Genomic DNA, 18,524 nt, shown 5'->3' with positions numbered 1-18,524 from the left:
GAACATACAGTGCAGAAGGAGGCCATTCGGCCCATCGAGTCTGCACCGACCCACTTAAGCCCTCACTTCCACCCTATCCCCGTAACCTAATAACTCCTAACCTTTGTGGACACTTAAGGGCAATTTAGCATGGCCAATCCACCTAACCTGTACGTCTTTGGACTGTGGGAGGAAACCGGAGCACCTGGAGGAAACCCACGCAGACACGGGGAGAACGTGCAGACTCCGCACAGACAGTGACCCAGTGGGGAATCAAACTTGGACCCTGGCGATTTGAAGCCACGGTGCTATATCCACTTGTGCTACCGTGCTGCCCAATCTTGGCACAGAAACGCTCCACCGTCTTTATCAGATCTCACAGCACCAGGGACCAGGTTCGATTCCGACCTTCGGTGACTGTAGTTTTTAACATTCTCCCCATGTCTGCATGGGTTCCCTCTGGGTGCTCCGGCTTCCTTCCACAGCCCAAAGATGTACTGGTTAGATGGATTGATCATGTTAAATTGCCCCTTAGTGTCCCAAGGTTAGGTGGGGTGACGGGGATGGTGTTGGGGAATGGGCCTGACCTCAAAGGGGTGTTCTTTCGGAGGGTTGGTGCAGACCCGGCGGGCCGAATAGCCTGCACTAGGGTTTCTATGATATCTTTTTGTAGCTGCCTTATGTCCTTTTCGTAATTTACTTTCCTACCCATCTTTGTACCCGCAGCATATTTAGCAACCATTCCTTCAATCCAAGTCATTTGTACAAATTGTAAATAGTTGAGATCCCAGTACTGATTCCTGTGGCATGTCACTCGTTACATCCTCCCAACCAGAAAAAGACCCATTTATGTTTACTCTCTGCTTCTTGTTAGCCGCCAGTCTTCTGTCCATGTCACTATGTTACCCCACTATATCATGAGCTTTTAATTTCCGCAATAACCTTTGTGGCACATCCACCAGTTATTCTTTATCCACCGCGCATGTTACTTCCTCCGATAACTCCCAAGTTGTTTAATCTTATTTCCGTCTCATTAAAAAAAAAAAAAATCTGCTTGGTTACCGTGATCTTATCCAAGTGTCGCGCTGTAATGTTCCTTAATGTTTCATGTTTTTAGATCCCTCGACTGCCTGTCTCTGTTATCTCCACCAGCCCCACAGCCCTTTGCGATATCTGTGCTCATCTAATTTTGGCTTCTTGAGCATTCCTGATTTTAATCGCTCCACCGTTTGTGGCTGAGCCTTCAGTTGCCTCGGCCCCAAGCTGCAGAATCCCCTGACTGCACCTCTCAACCTCACTTTTTCTCTTTTAAGGCACTCCTTAAATTCTGCCTCTTTCACCAAGCTTTTGGTCATCTGTCCTTGCACCTCCTCGTGTTTTTGTTTTATAATGCTCTCGAGCAGCACTTGGGGTGTTATATTGTGTTAAAGACATGATGTAGGTATACATCGTTATAATTCCAGGTAAATGTTCTTGCAATGCAATCAATTAAGCTTGTACTCAAGTGGCCACAATTGCACTGACTCAGAAATCTACATTGGCTCAATAATTCTGTTTGGAAGCTGCACACGAATGCAAAGTTCTACACCAGTATAATCTTCCCCACACTCCTTTCATGCTGTGTCCCAAAGCCATCTTATGTTTGCACACTGTGGTGCAAATCTGTCTCTGGTAAGCACAGTGAATTGGTCCCCTCGTGCCATGTAACTCTGTTGGCGATTTGTATCCAAGGATAACTTGACAGATCACTTTCTTAACTTCAAGCACACAGAGTGGCTGGCTTCTCTCCAGAGGGAGGACAAGTATTTTCAGGAGTTGCCGCTTGCCTGTCTCAGGTATGTCTTCACGGTTGTCTGTTTAAGATGAAGGGAACTATTTTAGCTGTTGCTACCAGTTAAATGATTCTCACATTTTGTCTTTCTATTGCTTGGTATAAAGTGCTGAATTCTTTTTAAACTGATGTGCAATAAGGCTAATCATGTTAAAACTGTTGACTGAGGAAACAAGCTAATTATCAATACTTCATTCTGGTTTAATTGGTTTGTAAGCAAATCACCTTGAAATGAAAAGCAAAAATTGATTCTTCAGGTTGGGTTGAACGTTTTTCTGAAATTGTTACCTTGATAATTTTGTTGCAGAATATAGTGTTTTACATCGCCCCCACTTTTTAAAATAAAGCATATATTTTTTATTATTTCACAATACATGGGTGTCGCTGGCTAGGGTAATATTTATTGCCCATCCCTAATTGCCCTCCAGAAGGTGAGCTGCCGCCACCTTCCATTTGCAGTCCATTTGGAGTAGGAACACCCACTGTGCTGTTAGGAAGGAAGTTCCAGGATTTTGACCCAGCGCCAGTGAAGGATAGTGTGTGGCTTGGAGGGGAACCTCCCAAGTGGTGGGGTTACATAGATACATAGAAGATAGAAGCAGGAGGAGGCCTTTTGGCCCTTCGAGCCTGCTCTGCCATTCATCACGATCATGGCTGATCATCCAATTCAATAGCCTAATCCTGCTTTCTCCCCATAGCCTTTGATCCCATTCTCCCCAAGTGCTATATCTAGCCGCCTCTTGAATACATTCAACGTTTTAGCATCAACTACTTCCTGTGGTAATGAATTCAACAGGCTCACCACTCTTTGGGTGAAGAAATGTCTCCTCATTTCTGTCCGAAATGGTTTACCCTGAATTCTCAGACTGTGACCCCTGGTTCTTGACACGCCTATCATTGGTAACATCTTCCCCGTATCTACCCTGTCTAGTCCTGTTAGAATTTTATAAGTCTCTGTGAGATCCCCCCTCATTCTTCTGAACTCCAGCGAGTCAATCTCTCCTCACATGGACATCCCTGGAATCAGTCTGGTAAACCTTTGCTGCACTCCCTCGAGAGCAAGAACATCCTTCCTCAGAGAAAGAGACCAAAACTACACACAATACTCCCATGTGTGGCCTCACCAAAGCACTGTACAATTGCAGCAACACATCCCTGCTTCTATACTCGAAACCTCTTGCAATGAAGGCCAACATACCATTAGCCTTCTTTACCACCTGCTGCGCCTGCATGCTTACCTTCAGCGACTGGTGCACAAGGACACCCAGGTCCCGCTGCACACGCCCCTCTCCCAATTTACAACCATTCAGGTAGTAATCTGCCATCCTGTTTTTGCTTCCAAAATGAATAACCTCACACTTATCCAAATTATACTGCATCTGCCATTGGTTTGCCCAACCTGTCCAAATCCTGCTGTAGGATCCCTGCATCCTCTTCACAATTCACCCTCCCACCTAATTTGGTATCATCTGCAAACTTTGAGATGTTACATTTTGTTCCCTCATCCAAATCATTAATATATATATTGTGAATAGCTGGGGTCCCGGCACCGATCCCTGTGGTACCCCACTGGTTACTGCCTGCCAATTTTAAAAGGACCCATTAATCCCTACTCTTCGTTTCCTCCCTGCCAACCAGTTTTCTAGCCACCTCAATACATTTCCCCCAATCCCATGTGCTTTAATTTTGCACATAATCCCTTATGCGGGACTTTGTCAAACGCCTTCTGAAAGTCCAAATATACCACATCGACTGGCTTCCCATTGTCGAACGTACTGGTTACCTCTTCAAAGAATTCCAACAGATTTGTCAAGCATGATTTTATTTTCCCTTCATAAATCCATGCTGACTCTGACTGATCCTTTCACTGCTTTCTAAATGTTCCGCTATAAAGTCTTTGATAATGGACTCAAGCATTTTCCCCACTGCCGATGTTAGGCTTACTGGTCTATAATTCCCTGCTTTCTTTCCCTGGGTTCCCATTCAACTGCTGCCCTTGTCCTAGATGGTAGTGGTTGTGGGTTTGGAAGGTGCTGTTGAAGGAGCCTTGATGCGTTCCTGCAGCACATTTTGTAGATGGTACACACTGATGGAGGGACTGAATGTAGAAGGTGGTGGATGGCGTACCAATCAAGTGGGCTGCTTTGGCCTAGATGCTATTCAGGGTTAGTAGAATCACTGGATTTTGCAGCACAGAAGGAGACCATTTGGCTGTTCGTGCCTGTGTCAGCACTTTGAATGAGCTGCCCATTTAGCCCACACCCCCAGGTTTTCCCTGGTAACCCTGCAGACTAACTTTCCAAAGTACATGTCCAATTATCTCTTGAAGGTTCCAATGGAATCTGCATCCTTTCAGGTAATGTATTCCAGGTCTTTACAAGCTTGTGTGTGAAGATATAATCTGCCAATACCTTGTGGTTCTTCTGCTAATTATTTTAAAATGTGATCTCTGGTTGTTGGTCCAATTGCCGGAGGGGACAACCCTATTGGTCTATCAAAGTTTTTCATGATTTCCGATACATCCATTAGGTGTGCCCTTAATCTTCTCTGCTGTAATAGCATGAAACCCAAGACCGAGGTAGATAGGTTCGTGATTAATAAGGGATCAGGGCTTATGGGGAAAAGGCATGAGAATGGGGATGAGAGAAATATCAGCCATGATTGAATAAGGGGCGGGTGTACATGCACGCCCTCTGATCGTCGGTGCTTCCCAAGGTGCTGCCATTTCGCATGTATTCCTTTGCCTTGTTTGTCTCGCTCAAGTGTGCCTTGTTTGTCTCGCTCAAGTGTATCACCTCACACGTGTCCCGATTGAATTCCATTTGCCACGATCAGCCCATCTGACCAGCCATTCATATTCTCCTGTAAACTTAGGATGGGTCCTCCTCACTATTTACCAACACCACCACCCCCCACCCCACATTTTTGCATCACCCGCAAACTTACTAGTCAACCCTCCTACATGTCTAAATCATGTTTTAAACCACAAACAACTCTGATCCCTGCGGGGCCCCACTGGACACAGGCTTCCAGTCAGAAAAGCACCCCTCAACTATTACCCTCTGCTTTGTGCCACTTGGCCAATTCTGGATCAAATTTGCCAAATTTCCTTGAATACCATGACTCTTAACTCCATTATCAGTCTTCTACGTTGGACCTTATCAAAAGCCTTGCTAAAATCCAAGTAGACTATGTCAAGTGCATTGCCCTCATCTACACACTTGGTCACCTCTTCGATCAAGTTGGTCAGACATGACCTCCCCTTGACAAAACCATGCTGACTGTTATCGATTGACCCCTGCCCCTCCAAATGCAGATTATTTCTGTCTCTCAAGTGCTTCCAATAGTTCCCCACCACTGAGGTTAGACTGGCTGGCCTGTAGTTTCCTGGTTTATCCTTCCTCCCTTCTTGAATAATGGTACCACATTGGCTCTGCTCCAGTCCTCCAGCACCTCTCCTGTGGCCGGAGAGGAATTGAAGATTTTTGCCAGGGCCCCTGCTATTTCCTCTCTTGCCTCACTCAACAGCCTGGGATACATTTCACCTGGCCTTGGAGATTTGTCTACTTTTAAGTCTGACAGACCACTCAGAACCTCCTCTCTCTATCTCTGTTAATTTGTTTAATTTATCACGTCCTTCTCCCTGATTTCTATACCCACACTGCACCTCTCGCGAGTGAACACGGACAAAAAGTATTCATTTAGAACCCTACCTACGTCCTTTGGCTCCACACAAAAATTACCATCCTTGTCCTTAATCGGCCCTACTCTTTCCCTAGTTATCCTTTTGCCCTTAATGTCCTTGTAAAAATCCTGGGATTTTCCTTTATTTTACCCACTGATATTCTTTCATGTCTGACTCGTGTGGTGCCAGAGGACTGGAGAATTGCAAATGTTACGCCCTTGTTCAAAATTGGATGTAAAGGTAAGCTCAAACAACTGCAGGCCTGTCAGTTTGACCTCCGTGGTGGGGAAAATTCATAGTCATTTGGAAAGCCTACATGGATTTCTTGAGGGAAAACTAACTCACTGGAGCTTTTTGAAGAAGTGGCAGAGGGTTGGTGAGGGCAATGCTGCTGATGTGTGGCGCGTGGCCTTCCAAAAGTAATTTGATAACGATGTTGCACTACAGAATTGTGAGCAAAGTTAGAGCTCATGGAATAAAAGCGACAGTGCCAGTATGGACGTAGTATTGGCTGATTGACCGGAAATAGTAGTTAGTTGGCAGGAAGAATAGAAAAGCAGCGTGTTATTTAATTGGAGAGATTGCAGAACTCTTGAGGTACAGAGGGATTTGGGTGTCCTGGTACAGTAATCTCAAGTTAGTACGCAGGTACAGCAAGTCATCAGGGAGGCAATTGTCATTTATTGCAAGGGGAATGGAATATGAATGTAGAGAAGTTTGGCTGCAGTTGCATAGAGGGCGACATGGTAGCACAGTGGTTAGCACCGCTACCTCCGTGCCAGGGACCTGGGTTAGATTCCGGCCTCGGGTCACTCTCTGGGTGGAGTTTGCACGTTCTCCCTGTGTCTGCGTGGGTTTCCTCTGGTTTCCTCCCACAGTCCAAAGATATGCAGGTTTGGTGGATTGGCCTTGCTAAATTGGGGTTACTGGGTTATGGTGATCGGGTCGGGGCATGGGCCTAAGTAGGCTCTTTCCAACGGTTGGTGCAGCCTTGATGAGCTGAATGGCCTCCTTCTGCAGTACAGAGATTGTATGATTCTGTTGGTGAGACCACATCTCGGGTTTTGGTCGTCTTGAGTTAAAAAGAGCATAATGAAGCAGTTCAGAGAAGGTTCACTTTGACTGATACGGTAGCAGGATAGCACAAGTGATTAGCCCTGTTGCTTCACAGCGCCAGGGTCCCACGTTCGATTCCCCGCTGGGTCACTGTCTGTGCGAAGTCTGCACGTTCTCCCCGTGTCTGAGTGGGTTTCCTCCGGGAGCTCCAGTTTCCTCCCACAGTCCAAAGATGTACAGGTTAGATGGATTGGCCATAAGAAATTGCCCTTAGTGACCAAAAAAGGGTAGGAGGGGTTATTGGGTTACGGGGATAGGGTGGAAGTGAGGGCTTAAGTGGGTCGGTGCAGACTCGATGGGACGAATGGCCTCCTTCTGCAATGTTCTATGATACCTGGGAATGAGGGTGGTTATCCTGTGAGGAAAGGTTGGGCAAATTGGGCCTGTATCCTGTGGGAAATTAAAATAGTGAGAGGCGACCTTACAAAAACGTACAAGATCCTGAGAGATCTTCCAGGCTGGATGCTGAAAGAGTGTTTCCCTTGTCGGAGAGACTAGAACGTGAGGCACGGTTTAAAAATGAGGAGTCTCTCATTTAAGACTGAGATGAGGAGCAACCTTTTCTGAGTGTTGGGAGTCTCTTCCCCGGGGAATGGTGGAGGCAGGGTCATTGAATATTTTTACGGCCAAATTTGACTCCCTTGTCAATCAAGAATCCAATGAGAGAGGGGTAAAATGGAAAGTGGAGTTGATGTCACCATCCGATCGGTCATGTTTGACTGATGGAGCAGGCTTGAGGGGCCGAGTGGGCTACTCCCGCTTCTAGTTAATATACAATATCCTTGCTTTATTAATAGGGGTATAGAGTGCAACAGCAAGGAGGTTATGTTGAACTTTCATAAGAGCACAGTTGGAATTCTGCGTCCAGAATGGATGCGCAGGACTGGGAGAGTGGGTGCAGAAATTATTGACTAGAATGGTTGCAGGTGTGAGGAGCTTCAGTTGTGAAGATAGATTGGGGAAGTTAGGACTGCAGTCCTTGGTGGGGTCGGCTGAGAACAAAGGGTGAGAGATATCCAAAGTGCTGAAGCGCCTGGGCAGAGTGGATGGAGAGAAATTGTTCCTGCTTGTGAAAGGAATACGCGAGGGCACCGATTTAAAATAATGTGCAGAAGAAGCCATATGAGAAAAGAAACTTGAGATCCTGAATGCACTGCCTGAGAGTGTGGTGGGCATAGGTTCAATTGAGGCATCCAAAGGAGAATTAGTGTTATATGGAAAAGGAAGAATGTGCAGTGTTATGGGGAGAAGGTGTGAGAACGGCACTGAGTAAATTCTTTTGAAGAGTGGATGCAGACATGAATGGCCCCCTTCTGAGCAAATTGAAGTCTGTTTGGAGTGAATCCGTCTAATATTTGTTTCCCTGTACCAAACCTGACTTGGATTGAAGTGCCAAAGTGGGAATCTCCAATTCAGTGGTGGGTAAGTATAAGTAAGAAATCCCTACTTTGGTTCAGAAACATTAAAATAATAACTAAGGTCAATTTGTAATCCTAGACCTATCCTGTCACCTCTATTTTGTACCTCGTTGTCTGTGTTCATCTCAAGTGTGCTACAATGTGTTTCCGGGGCACTCTGGCCACATATAGGAAGGGTGTTTTCCCCCGGCTGGGACGATGCAGAACCAGGAGACGCAGTCGCAGAAGAAGAGGATGGCCAGACTGAGATGTAGAGGAATTCCTTCAGTCAGAGCTGGTGAATCTTTGGAATTCTCCACTCGGGGGGCCAGAGAGGCTCAGTCATTGAGAGTGTTCAAGGCCGAGCTCAAAAGACTTTGAGGTCGTAAAGGCGTCAGGGGAATGTAGGGATAGTACCGGGGAAAATAGAGTAAAGGTAGGTGATCGGCCACGATCTAAATGATTGGTGGAGCAGGCTCGAAGAGCTGAATGGCTTATTTCCTTTATTCCATTGCAGGTAAAGTGCAATAATATTGGGAACAGCCTAATGTTTAGGTTAGGGGGAAAGATCCATCGTAATTCATCCTTAGCCATTATTGATCTTCAATACCTCAAGCATTTCTTAACAGAAAATTATTTTGAATGAAGTTGTTCTAAAATGTGGAGCCAGCTGCACGATCGCTTCTGCGTTCAGTGTGAGCCCATGTTGGAATTTTGGTAAATGAGAGGAACAGTAATGAGAAGAAGATGCATTTTTTTTTTTTTGGAAACAGGGTCATCAGCATTCTGTTTGCACGCGATATTCCTAAAATTTGTGGGTTGAAAGAATTATTCAGAATAGGCCAGGCTCTTTAGCTGGCGTAGAATTTACATGTAACGCTTCACTGTGAAGCTGACAGTTACTTGGAAGGACATCTTCTAGGAGAACATTCACTCATTTATCAGGGTAAAGGCTGTGGTGAGATTTCAAGGTTATTTATTTTGTGCTAAACTGCAGTAAAGTAATAAAAATATACTTGATAAAGACATCTGAATAAGTGCGTGTGTGTTTGCATTTCTCGGTTTCAGGTTTCCTCTGAAGACCGCAAAACGCTATGGGCTTTAATTACTTTCTACGGAGGGGACTGTCAGCTCAAATTGAATAAGGCTTGCACCCATTTAATTGTGCCGGAACCTCAGGGGGTGAGTACATTCCTGTTGCCCTCAATCCGTTAAGATCTGGATATCATGTCTTGTAACAGCTGGCGGGTGTCTACAACATGGACTATTTTAACTCTGTGAAGGTCAGTTTTAACAGCTGACAGTTGTGTTTTTTTTGTCCCAGGTTTTACTGTAACAATCTCCTCACATGTTGAATGCTGAGCGTCTACCCGGTGCAGCTTTTGAGATGTGCTCCACCTGTATAATAATAATATTTATTGTCACAAGTAGGCTTACATTAACACTGCAACTGTGAAAAGCCCCTAGTCGCCACATTTCTGCACTTGTTCGGGCACACAGAGAATTCAGAATGTACAAATGACCTAACAGCACGTCTTTCGGGACTTGTAGGAGGAAACCGGAGCGCCCGGAGGAAACCCACGCAGACAAAAAGAGAACGTGCAGACTCCGCACAGACACTGACCCAAGCCAGAATTGAACCTGGGACCCTGGAGCTGTGAAGCAACAGTGCAAATCACTTTGCTACCATGCCACCCGAGAGACATGTGAAGAGTCCGCCATTTCCTCTGTCTGTTTAAATACAAAGGGGAAGCGAAGGGCGCCCATCAATTTCCCTTAGAACGTTTTGCACGTTATTAAATGTTAGTGTGTGCCGCCCCAATATGTTGACCATTCTGACTTTTTCCGAGTTATTGTTTTAACTGTTCGATAATTTGGACATCCTGAATTCTCCCTCCGTGTACCCGAACAGGTGCAGGGATCATAGAATCATAGAATTTACAGTGCAGAAGGAGGCCATTCGGCCCATCGAGTCTGCACCAGCTCTTGGAAAGAGCACCCTACACAAGCCCACACCTCCACCCTATCCCCATAACCCAGTAACCCCACCCAACACCAAGGGCAATTTTGGACACTTGAGGGCAATTTAGCATGGCCAATCCACCTAACCCGCACATCTTTGGACTGTGGGAGGACCTGGAGGAAACCCACGCACACACGGGGAGAATGTGCAGACTCCGCACAGGCAGTGACCCAAGCCGGGAATCAAACCTGGGACCCTGGAGCTGTGAGGCAATTGTGCTAACCACTATGCTACCGTGCTGCCCTGATGTGGTGACGATTGATTGATTAATTGATATTTATTGTCACATGTACCGAAGTACAGTGAAAGGTATTTTTCTGCAGCCAATGGAACGTACACAGTACGTACATAGTAGACAAAAGAATAATCAACAGAGAACATTGACAAATGGTACATCGACAAACAGTGATTGGTTACAGTGTGGAACAAGGCCATACAAGAGCAGCATAGGGCGTAGTGAATAATGTTCTTACATGGAACAGATCAGTCCAAGGGAGAGTCGTTGAGTCTAGTAACTGGGGAAGAAGCTGTTCCTATGTCTGGATGTGCAGGTCTTCAGACTTCTGTATCTTCTGCCTGATGGTAGGGTCTGGAAGAGGACAATGCCTGGGTGTGAGGGGTCTCTGACAATGCTGTCTGCCTTCCTGAGGCAGCGGGATGTGTAGACAGAATCAATGGGAGGATGGCAAGCTTGTGTGATGCATTAGGCTGAGTTCACCACACTGTAGTTTCTTGCGATCTTGGACGGAGCAGTTGTCATACCAAGCTGTAATGCAGCTGGATAGGATGCTCTCTATGGCACATCTATAGAAGTTTGAGAGAGTGGATGCAGACATGCCAAATTTCTTTAGCTTCTATAGGAAGTAGAGATGTTGTTGGGCTTTCTTGACTGTTGCATCAACATGAGTGGACCAAGACAGACTGTTGGTGATGGTGACCCCCAGGAACTTAAAGCTATCGACCGTCTCCACTTCGGAGCCATTGATGTAGACGGGGGGGTGGGGGGGTCGTGCTATGCTTACTGAAGTCGATGATCAGTTCCTTGGTCTTTCCAGCATTTAGAGAGAGGTTGTTTTCGGTACACCATGCAACCAAGTGATCTATCTCCCTTCTGTAGTCTGATTCGTCGTTGTTTGAGATACAACCCACCACAGGCGTATCATCTGCAAACTTACAGATTGAATTGGAGTTGAATCTCGCCACACAGTCATGAGTACAGAGTAGACTACAGAAGCTTTTCACAGTAACTTCATTGCAGTGTTAATGTAAACCTACTTGTGACAATAAAGGTTATTATTATAACTGCACAGAAACAGACCACTCGGCCCAAGTGCACCATGCTAGCGTTCGTGCTCTGCACAAGCCTCCTCTTTCACCGATTCACCAAACCTCGTTTTCTCTCTCTCTCCCTCTCTCTCTCTCTCTCTCTCCCCCCCCCCCTCCATAGTCTTGAAGATTTTTCCTTTACTTGCATTTTTTTTTCCAACTACCCTTTGAAAGTTATGACGGAATCCACTTCCGCCACCTTTTCAGGCCATGCATTCTTGTCATGAGAACATAAAGAGGAGTTGAACATCCAGCCCCTCGAGGTGGCTCCACCATTCAGTATGATCGTGGCTGATCGCCCTCAACCTGTGCCCGTGCTAGTCAAAACCCCTTAATGACATGCTGTGTCAGAAAAAAAAAATCCTCGTTATCCCTCCTGGATTTTTTTTTGTTGCCCTTTTGGTCCTCCGATTTGCAACCATTCTGCCAGTGGAAATAGTTTCTACTTGTCTATTTTTCTACGAAAACCTCCTAATGTTGAAATAATTACTCTTTTATATTGGTGTTGAAGCACTGGCAGATTGCTGAGGGAAAAAAAGTAATCCCAAACTCTGTCTTTCATTTATTTATCCAGAGTAGTTAGAAAATAGGAGTCCCTCCAGTGCAGAGGAGGCCTTTCGGACCATCGGGTCTGCACCGAGCATCTGCAAGAGCTCCCTATCTCAGCCCCCTATCGCTCTAGCCCCACCTAACCTGCACATCTTTGGACACTTGAGGAACAATTTAGCATGGATATTCCATCTAATCTGCAGTTCTGCAGTTTGTACTCTTTTTGTTGTTTTGTGTGGTGGGGAGGACAAAATGTGTATATTGTTAGTTAAAGGGACATTGCCTTTACTGATCTACGAGAATGGATTGCGTTTATTGAAGTCGAGAGCTCCTAATGGCTTGTTCTTCAGTCAGACCCATCGAACTTGCCTTTCAGGCAAACTCAATAGCCTGTCTGTGTCGGGCCATAAAAGCCTTTCCTTTTACAGCCAGTTGTTAACAGCAAATGTCCATGGGCCAGACTAAGCTGTTCTGCTGTGTTGTGTAGCGTAAACATCTACTTAATGGCCTTTTGCCATGGGGGGCGGGGGGGGGCTGACTTGATTGGGGAACAATGCCAAGAGCTGAAATTGCTGCTCGTGACTTGTGCCCAGTGATGGTCCTGTGGGAGCATTTACAGTCCAAAAGGTTTTATTGGCTATAACTGGTGGTTTCTTGGTTCCAGCAGGAAATGAGCTTCTCGTTTATGATTCCTTAATTCTAGGTAGCCCCTGACTAGCAGTAAAGCTTTACGGTTGTCTTCCTGCGACCGGCCTTTTGGGTCCCGCACCCCTCCCAACTGGGTTAGTTTAGTTCCGCAGGCTAGGTGACGCCATAGCTCAACCTACGAAACCGGTTTTAAACCGGAGCTCTTAGCTAAGTATGAAACAAAAAACTCCTGCGCTCGCTGACCTACATCAGCTCCTTGTCTGGCAAACCCACCGAACCTGCACGTTTTTGGACTGTGGGAGGAAACCGGCGCACCTGGAGGAAATCCACGCAGACACGGGGGGAACGTGCAGACAGTGACCCAGCACAAGCACAAGCAGGGAATCGAACCTGGGACTCTGGAGCTGTGAAGCAACTGTGCTAATCACTATGCTACTGTGCTGCCGCATCTTAATCACTATTTATCTTAATCACTATTCCTAAAACGAAACGCCAGAGACTGAAAATGTCGCAGTTTATCCGAACAAACTGGGGGGAAAAAATAATTAGACGCCAGTTGCCACAGTTACTGGACTCGTGACAATCTGCCCAAACCTGCTTGGGACTCGCTAATCACTTTATTGATGTTCAGGTAGGAGAGGATTGCAGCGTTTCTCTATTATTCTGGTGAAGGGAGCAGTTGAGCGCTGCCAAGCAAAGAGCACAGTTAGGATATCCGGACGTTTGGACAGATGAACTGTTGTGGTCACCTCTGACCCTGTGCATTTGCCCATTCTGCGAATACATTGTGTAGTACCTTCCACTACTCAGGACAGAGAAACATCAACCTGGCTTACTACTTGTTTCACAACGAACCGATCTTTTTTCAAATTTTTTTACAATTACGGGGCAATTTAGCCTGGCCAGTCCACCTACCCTGCACATCTTTGGGTTGTGGAGGGTGAAACCCACGCAAACACTGAGAATGTCAAACTCCTCACGGGCACTGACCCAGGGCCGGGATCGATCCAGGATCCTCGGTGCCGTGATAACCACTGCTCCGCCATGCCGTCCGCAACAAATTACTCTTGGGCACTCTCAAATCAAGAATTAAATCAATTGGGTACTTTACACTCTGGTTCGGTGGGAGATTTTTGCCTAAAAGTTTCCAAAGCAGTGTCTCCAATGTTTAGGGCAGCACCAGGGTCCCAGGTTTGATTCCCCGTTGGGTCACTGTCTGTGCGGAGTCTGCACGTTCTCCCCGTGTCTGCGTGGGTTTCCTCCGGGTGCTCCGGTTTCTTCCCACAGTCCAAAAACGTGCAGGTTAGGTGGATTGGCCATGCTAAATTGCCCTTAGTGACCAAAAAGGTTAGAAGGGGTTATTGGGTTACAGGGATAGGGTGGAAGTGAGGGCTTAAGTGGGTCGGTGCAGACGCGATGGGCCGAATGGCCACCTTCTGCACTGTATGTTCTTGAATAATTCAAACAATTTGTGACAGGACTGGTTGCAGAATTTGATCATTTGTATTGGAGAAGCATTATGCAGAAGAGTTTGCCTTTTGTTTTAGTTTAATCCAACAATAAATAAAGCTCTACTGATTGCTGGGAGGAGGGGGTTATTTGAGCAGCTACGGTTGTACGGATTGAGCCTGGATCCACTGGAGTTTGGAAGAATGAGCGGTGATCTTACTGCAACATATAAGATCCTGACAGAATTTGACAGGGTGGATACGGAAACTAGAGGACATAGTTTAAAAGGATGGGATCTCCCATTTAAGACAAAGATGTGGGGCAAAATCCTGGAATTCACTTCCTAACACCTTACGGACTGCAACAGTTCAAGAAGGCAGCTCACAACCACCTTCTGAAGGGCAACTAGAGATGGGCAATAAATGCTGGCCTAACCAGCGACGCCCACATCCCGTAAATGGATTTTAAAACATTTTTTGCTTTTCTGAGAGTTCGGAGTCTGTGGAACTCTTCTCCCCCAGGGATCTGTGGAGGCCAGGACATTAGGTATTGAGTTTGATTGACTCTCTGGCCAATCAAGTGTCTAAAGGTATAGGGGTAGGCAGGAAAGTGGAGTTGAAGCCAGACTCTGATTAGCCATGATCTTGTTGAATGGTAGAATCGGTTCGAGGGGCCAAATTGCCTACTGCTAATTTATAAGTTCAAAGAAATCCCAAAGTGCCTTACAGCCAACAGAATACTTTTGAAATGTAATGTCTAATCGAATACTAAATATACAGATCGCATTTTATCTAACTTCAAATTGAGTGACAATTTAAATTTATACATCTGTTTTCCATTGTCGACAAGGTTCAGCTTTAGGTTTTCCTTGCATGTGTGGGCAAGTGCACTTGTGCAGGTGGTTGTTGGCCATCTTGTGTTGGCAGGATGCTCTATCTTTAATAAAAAAAACAAAATGTCAAAAACAAAAGACTGGATTGGATTGGATTTGTTTATTGTCACGTGTACCGAGGTACAGTGTAAAGTATTTTTCTGCGAGCATCTCAACAGATCATTAAGTACATGGGAAGAAAAGGGAAGAAAAGAAAATACATAATAGGGCAACACAACATATACAATGTATAAAAGAGAGAGGTTAGTAATAATGTTAGTTTTAGAATTAATTTTTAAAAGATTAGAATGAGTATAAGTTAAGTAAAAAGTGGATCTGTTGGGGAGAGCTCGCAGAGAATCACCTCGCTCCGGGAGCGCCATCTTGGAAAGAGCTGGGACTTTTTCTTCACGGAAAGAGAGGTCCACGGATGATCTAACAGAGGTCTTTAATACTTCATTGTTGTTTCCACTCACGGAGGAAACTAAAACTGGACTGTCACTGATAGAAGTCGAAACAAGCTTCTTTTGTTGTTAAACTATAGAATTTGCTGTATGGAGGAGTTGAGAAACCTAGATATATTTAAGGAAATGAAAATGAAATGAAAATCGCTTATTGTCACAAGTAGGCTTCAAATGAAGTTACTGTGAAAAGCCCCTAGTCGCCACATTCCGGCGCCTGTTCGGGGAGGCTGTTACGGGAATCGAACTGTGCTGCTGGCCTGTCTTGGTCTGCTTTCAAAGCCAGCGATTTAGCCCTGTGCTAAACAGAAGTGACTTATATACATGAGGTGGGAAGGAATAGAAGGACAAATCTCTAGCCTCTCCCACCAAGAAGGACAAGGGCAGCAGATGCACGGGAACATTACCGACTGCAAATTCCCCTCCAAGTCATCCTGATTGGGACTATATGGGGCTGGTTTAGCACACTCGGCTGAATCGTTGGCTTTGAAAGCAGACCAAGGCAGGCCAGCAGCACGGTTCAATTCCCGTACCAGCCTCCCCGAACAGGCGCCAGAATGTGGTGACTAGGGGCTTTTCACAGTTACGTCATTTGAAGCCTACTTGTGACAATAAGCGATTTTCATTTCATTCATTTCATTTTTCATATGGCCTTTTTTGTCAACACTGTAACATGCCCAATTTCTCTAGATCAAGAGTAACTTTCTTTCAGGAGGAGTTTTTTTTAAAAAAGAGAGAAAATCAAAGGCAGCCCTGAAAAGCGACAAATTTTCTTTAAAATTGGTGACAAAAGGAATAATCTTTGCTTTCTTTTCTGACAGGACAAATACCACTGCGCTCTGAAGCGAAGCACCATTAAAATAGTGACGCCAGACTGGGTGGAACACAGTGTTGCAGCAAAATCGAAGAAAGATGAGTTCACGTATCATCCTCGTCTCGTTATTCAGGAGGAAGAGGAGGAGGATGAAGAGGAAGAGCTGGCTGAAAATGACGAGGAGATGGACGACAAGCGCTCAGCCAAGAGCAGCCCTTTGTCATCGCAGGGGGCCTCGCCACTGAGTGTGCCGGGCTTCTCGCCAAAGCGGGAGCCGGAGAAAACGACGGGTGAAATAATGTTCGACGACTCCTCGGACTCTTCCCCCGAGAAGCAGGAGAGGAACTTGAACTGGACCCCGGCGGAGATCCCGCCGACGGCCACTGCCAAGCGGCGGCTTGCTCACGGGAAGGACTCCGCCCTCATTAACTTGTGCGCCAATGTCCCCCCGGTCCCCGGCACTATCTCCAACCCTGAGGCCAGGAGCAACCTGATGACCTCGGGGCAAGGAACTCAGGGGCCCGAGAGGCCCGAGATGGTGGCGGCCTGGAGCCCTGCAGTCAGGACGCTGCGGAACATAACTAATAATGCTGATATTCAGCAAATTTCCAGGCCATCAAACGTAGCACAAGTAAGTGATTCTTTCTGTATTGCTAAAAGAAGACATTTTGTTGAAGCTTTTTATCTTACATCAGGGCAAGCAACAATTTTATACTGTGTGAGAAGAGAGTGCTAACTGGTTGACAAGTGGACTCATGACTGGTACAGGCATCAACATGGAGAATGCACCAGTTAATGGTGACTGACAGTTAACTGCCAAGTGTTTGAAAATTTAAAGCGTGACTCCTGATTGACCAAGGTATTGTCCTGAGAAATGAACCAGCGAATGGCTATCATTTACTTTGTTAATAAGACAATAACAAAATAAGTGATAGCCACGATGTGAAAGTAAGCAGTCAACCCATCAAGTCACCTTTGATGTTTCTCACCACATAAGCCCTCCAGTCCAGTTTGCGTAACCATTTGATATTTCTCTCTTTAAAAAAGCATTCTGATGAAAGGTCACCAATCTGAAATATTGACTCTATCTTTCTCTGCCGGTGCTACCTGTCCTGATGTCTGCTCCAGCATTTTCTGTTTTCAATGGAGAGTTTATGGGACCTTCCTCTTTAAGTTTGCTTCCTCTTTGCTGCAAAATATTTTTCTTCGTTCTAACCTCTTAATTTTCTCTGGGATTAAGTTAAATTTGTGTCGCTTCTTCCCACCGGTACTATCACAACCAATTATCTTAACTTTATAATTTCAGAAGGCCCCATCAAGTCACACACAAACGCAACTGCCCGCCCCAATTATTTGTGAGGGAAAAGAGAAACCTTTATTTTTGTGAGTGTCTTAATGACTTACCCATTTACCCCACTAACATCGGAGTCAGTCAACACTGCATCTTTCCTATTGCTCTTGTACCCTTCCTGTTAGCCACAGTCTGATTCGGCAGGTGGCTGAAATAAGACTGGTGAAGACTCTCTGAGCTTTCAGCTTGTACAATGATAATTCTATCCCAGGATCATTCGGCTCAATCTGACATCCAAAAGGCTGAGGTGTTGATTTTTACAATGATGCAACAGTGAATCGTTGTTGCTCCGATTTCCTGGAATACTATATAACCAAGTTTCTTTGTTCTATTTTGTAAGCGTCAACCCAAATGGTGCCATGTGCAAATGTGGCCTGGGGGGATATGGGACAGAAAGAGGAATTCCGGTGGGTCGGGAGTCACAGTAGAAGGGAGTGGACATGTACCTGTGCAGGTTTCCGAAGCATTTGTGCATCTCTGCCTGTAGAATAATCTAGAAATGATAGGGAAACAAGCTGCATACCCACCAACTTCATGTTGGTGATCCGAATTCATGTACCTATTCTGGGCCTCTTTCTGCTTTATTCCTACAGTTAAGGACTGAACCTGTTTTTCAGTGTTGGTGTTGTCCTCGTTTTAGTCATTAACTCGAGTGCCTGCTGCAACCATCGAGCAAAGAAAAAGTTTCACTTCCAGTCTTAACCTCAACCTTATTTGTTTACCTATAGCACTTCACCGGAAACCGTGTATTTGTTTATTTTGTCCCAGGATACTAAATCTCTTCCAGATCACCATCATCTCCTCTGTGCTTCTGAAAGCAGCCCCAATCTTTCATTTTTTTAAAATTCCCTCAACCAGCTGCATCCTAGTAGACAGGCATTCTCCATTTTCCCTCGGGTGTTTTACAGTGTGGGGCCTAAATGTACAAGCAGTACTGTAACGTTACCCAGAACACCTCAAATGTTACTGAACACACCTCTTGCCATGAAAGCTTCATTTAAACATTTATCTACTTTTTTAATTG

The 18,524-nt window shown here is 45.5% G+C and overlaps 1 protein-coding gene across 1 annotated transcript in view; it reads left to right on the top strand.

Annotated features, from left to right (window-relative positions):
* The window catches only part of paxip1 (PAX interacting (with transcription-activation domain) protein 1), a 124,227-nt gene that overhangs the window by 25,462 nt on the left and 80,241 nt on the right, over positions 1 to 18,524 (top strand). Inside the window, exons 4-6 of the mRNA XM_072508194.1 lie at positions 1,751 to 1,814; positions 9,077 to 9,190; positions 16,157 to 16,780. Coding sequence (XP_072364295.1) covers positions 1,751 to 1,814; positions 9,077 to 9,190; positions 16,157 to 16,780 — 802 coding nt within the window. The remainder of the gene's footprint in view (positions 1 to 1,750; positions 1,815 to 9,076; positions 9,191 to 16,156; positions 16,781 to 18,524) is intronic.

This window comes from Scyliorhinus torazame, chromosome 6 (assembly GCF_047496885.1).
Source record: "Scyliorhinus torazame isolate Kashiwa2021f chromosome 6, sScyTor2.1, whole genome shotgun sequence".
Classification (NCBI taxonomy): domain Eukaryota; kingdom Metazoa; phylum Chordata; class Chondrichthyes; order Carcharhiniformes; family Scyliorhinidae; genus Scyliorhinus; species Scyliorhinus torazame.
This window is presented reverse-complemented; position numbering and strand designations above follow the sequence as displayed.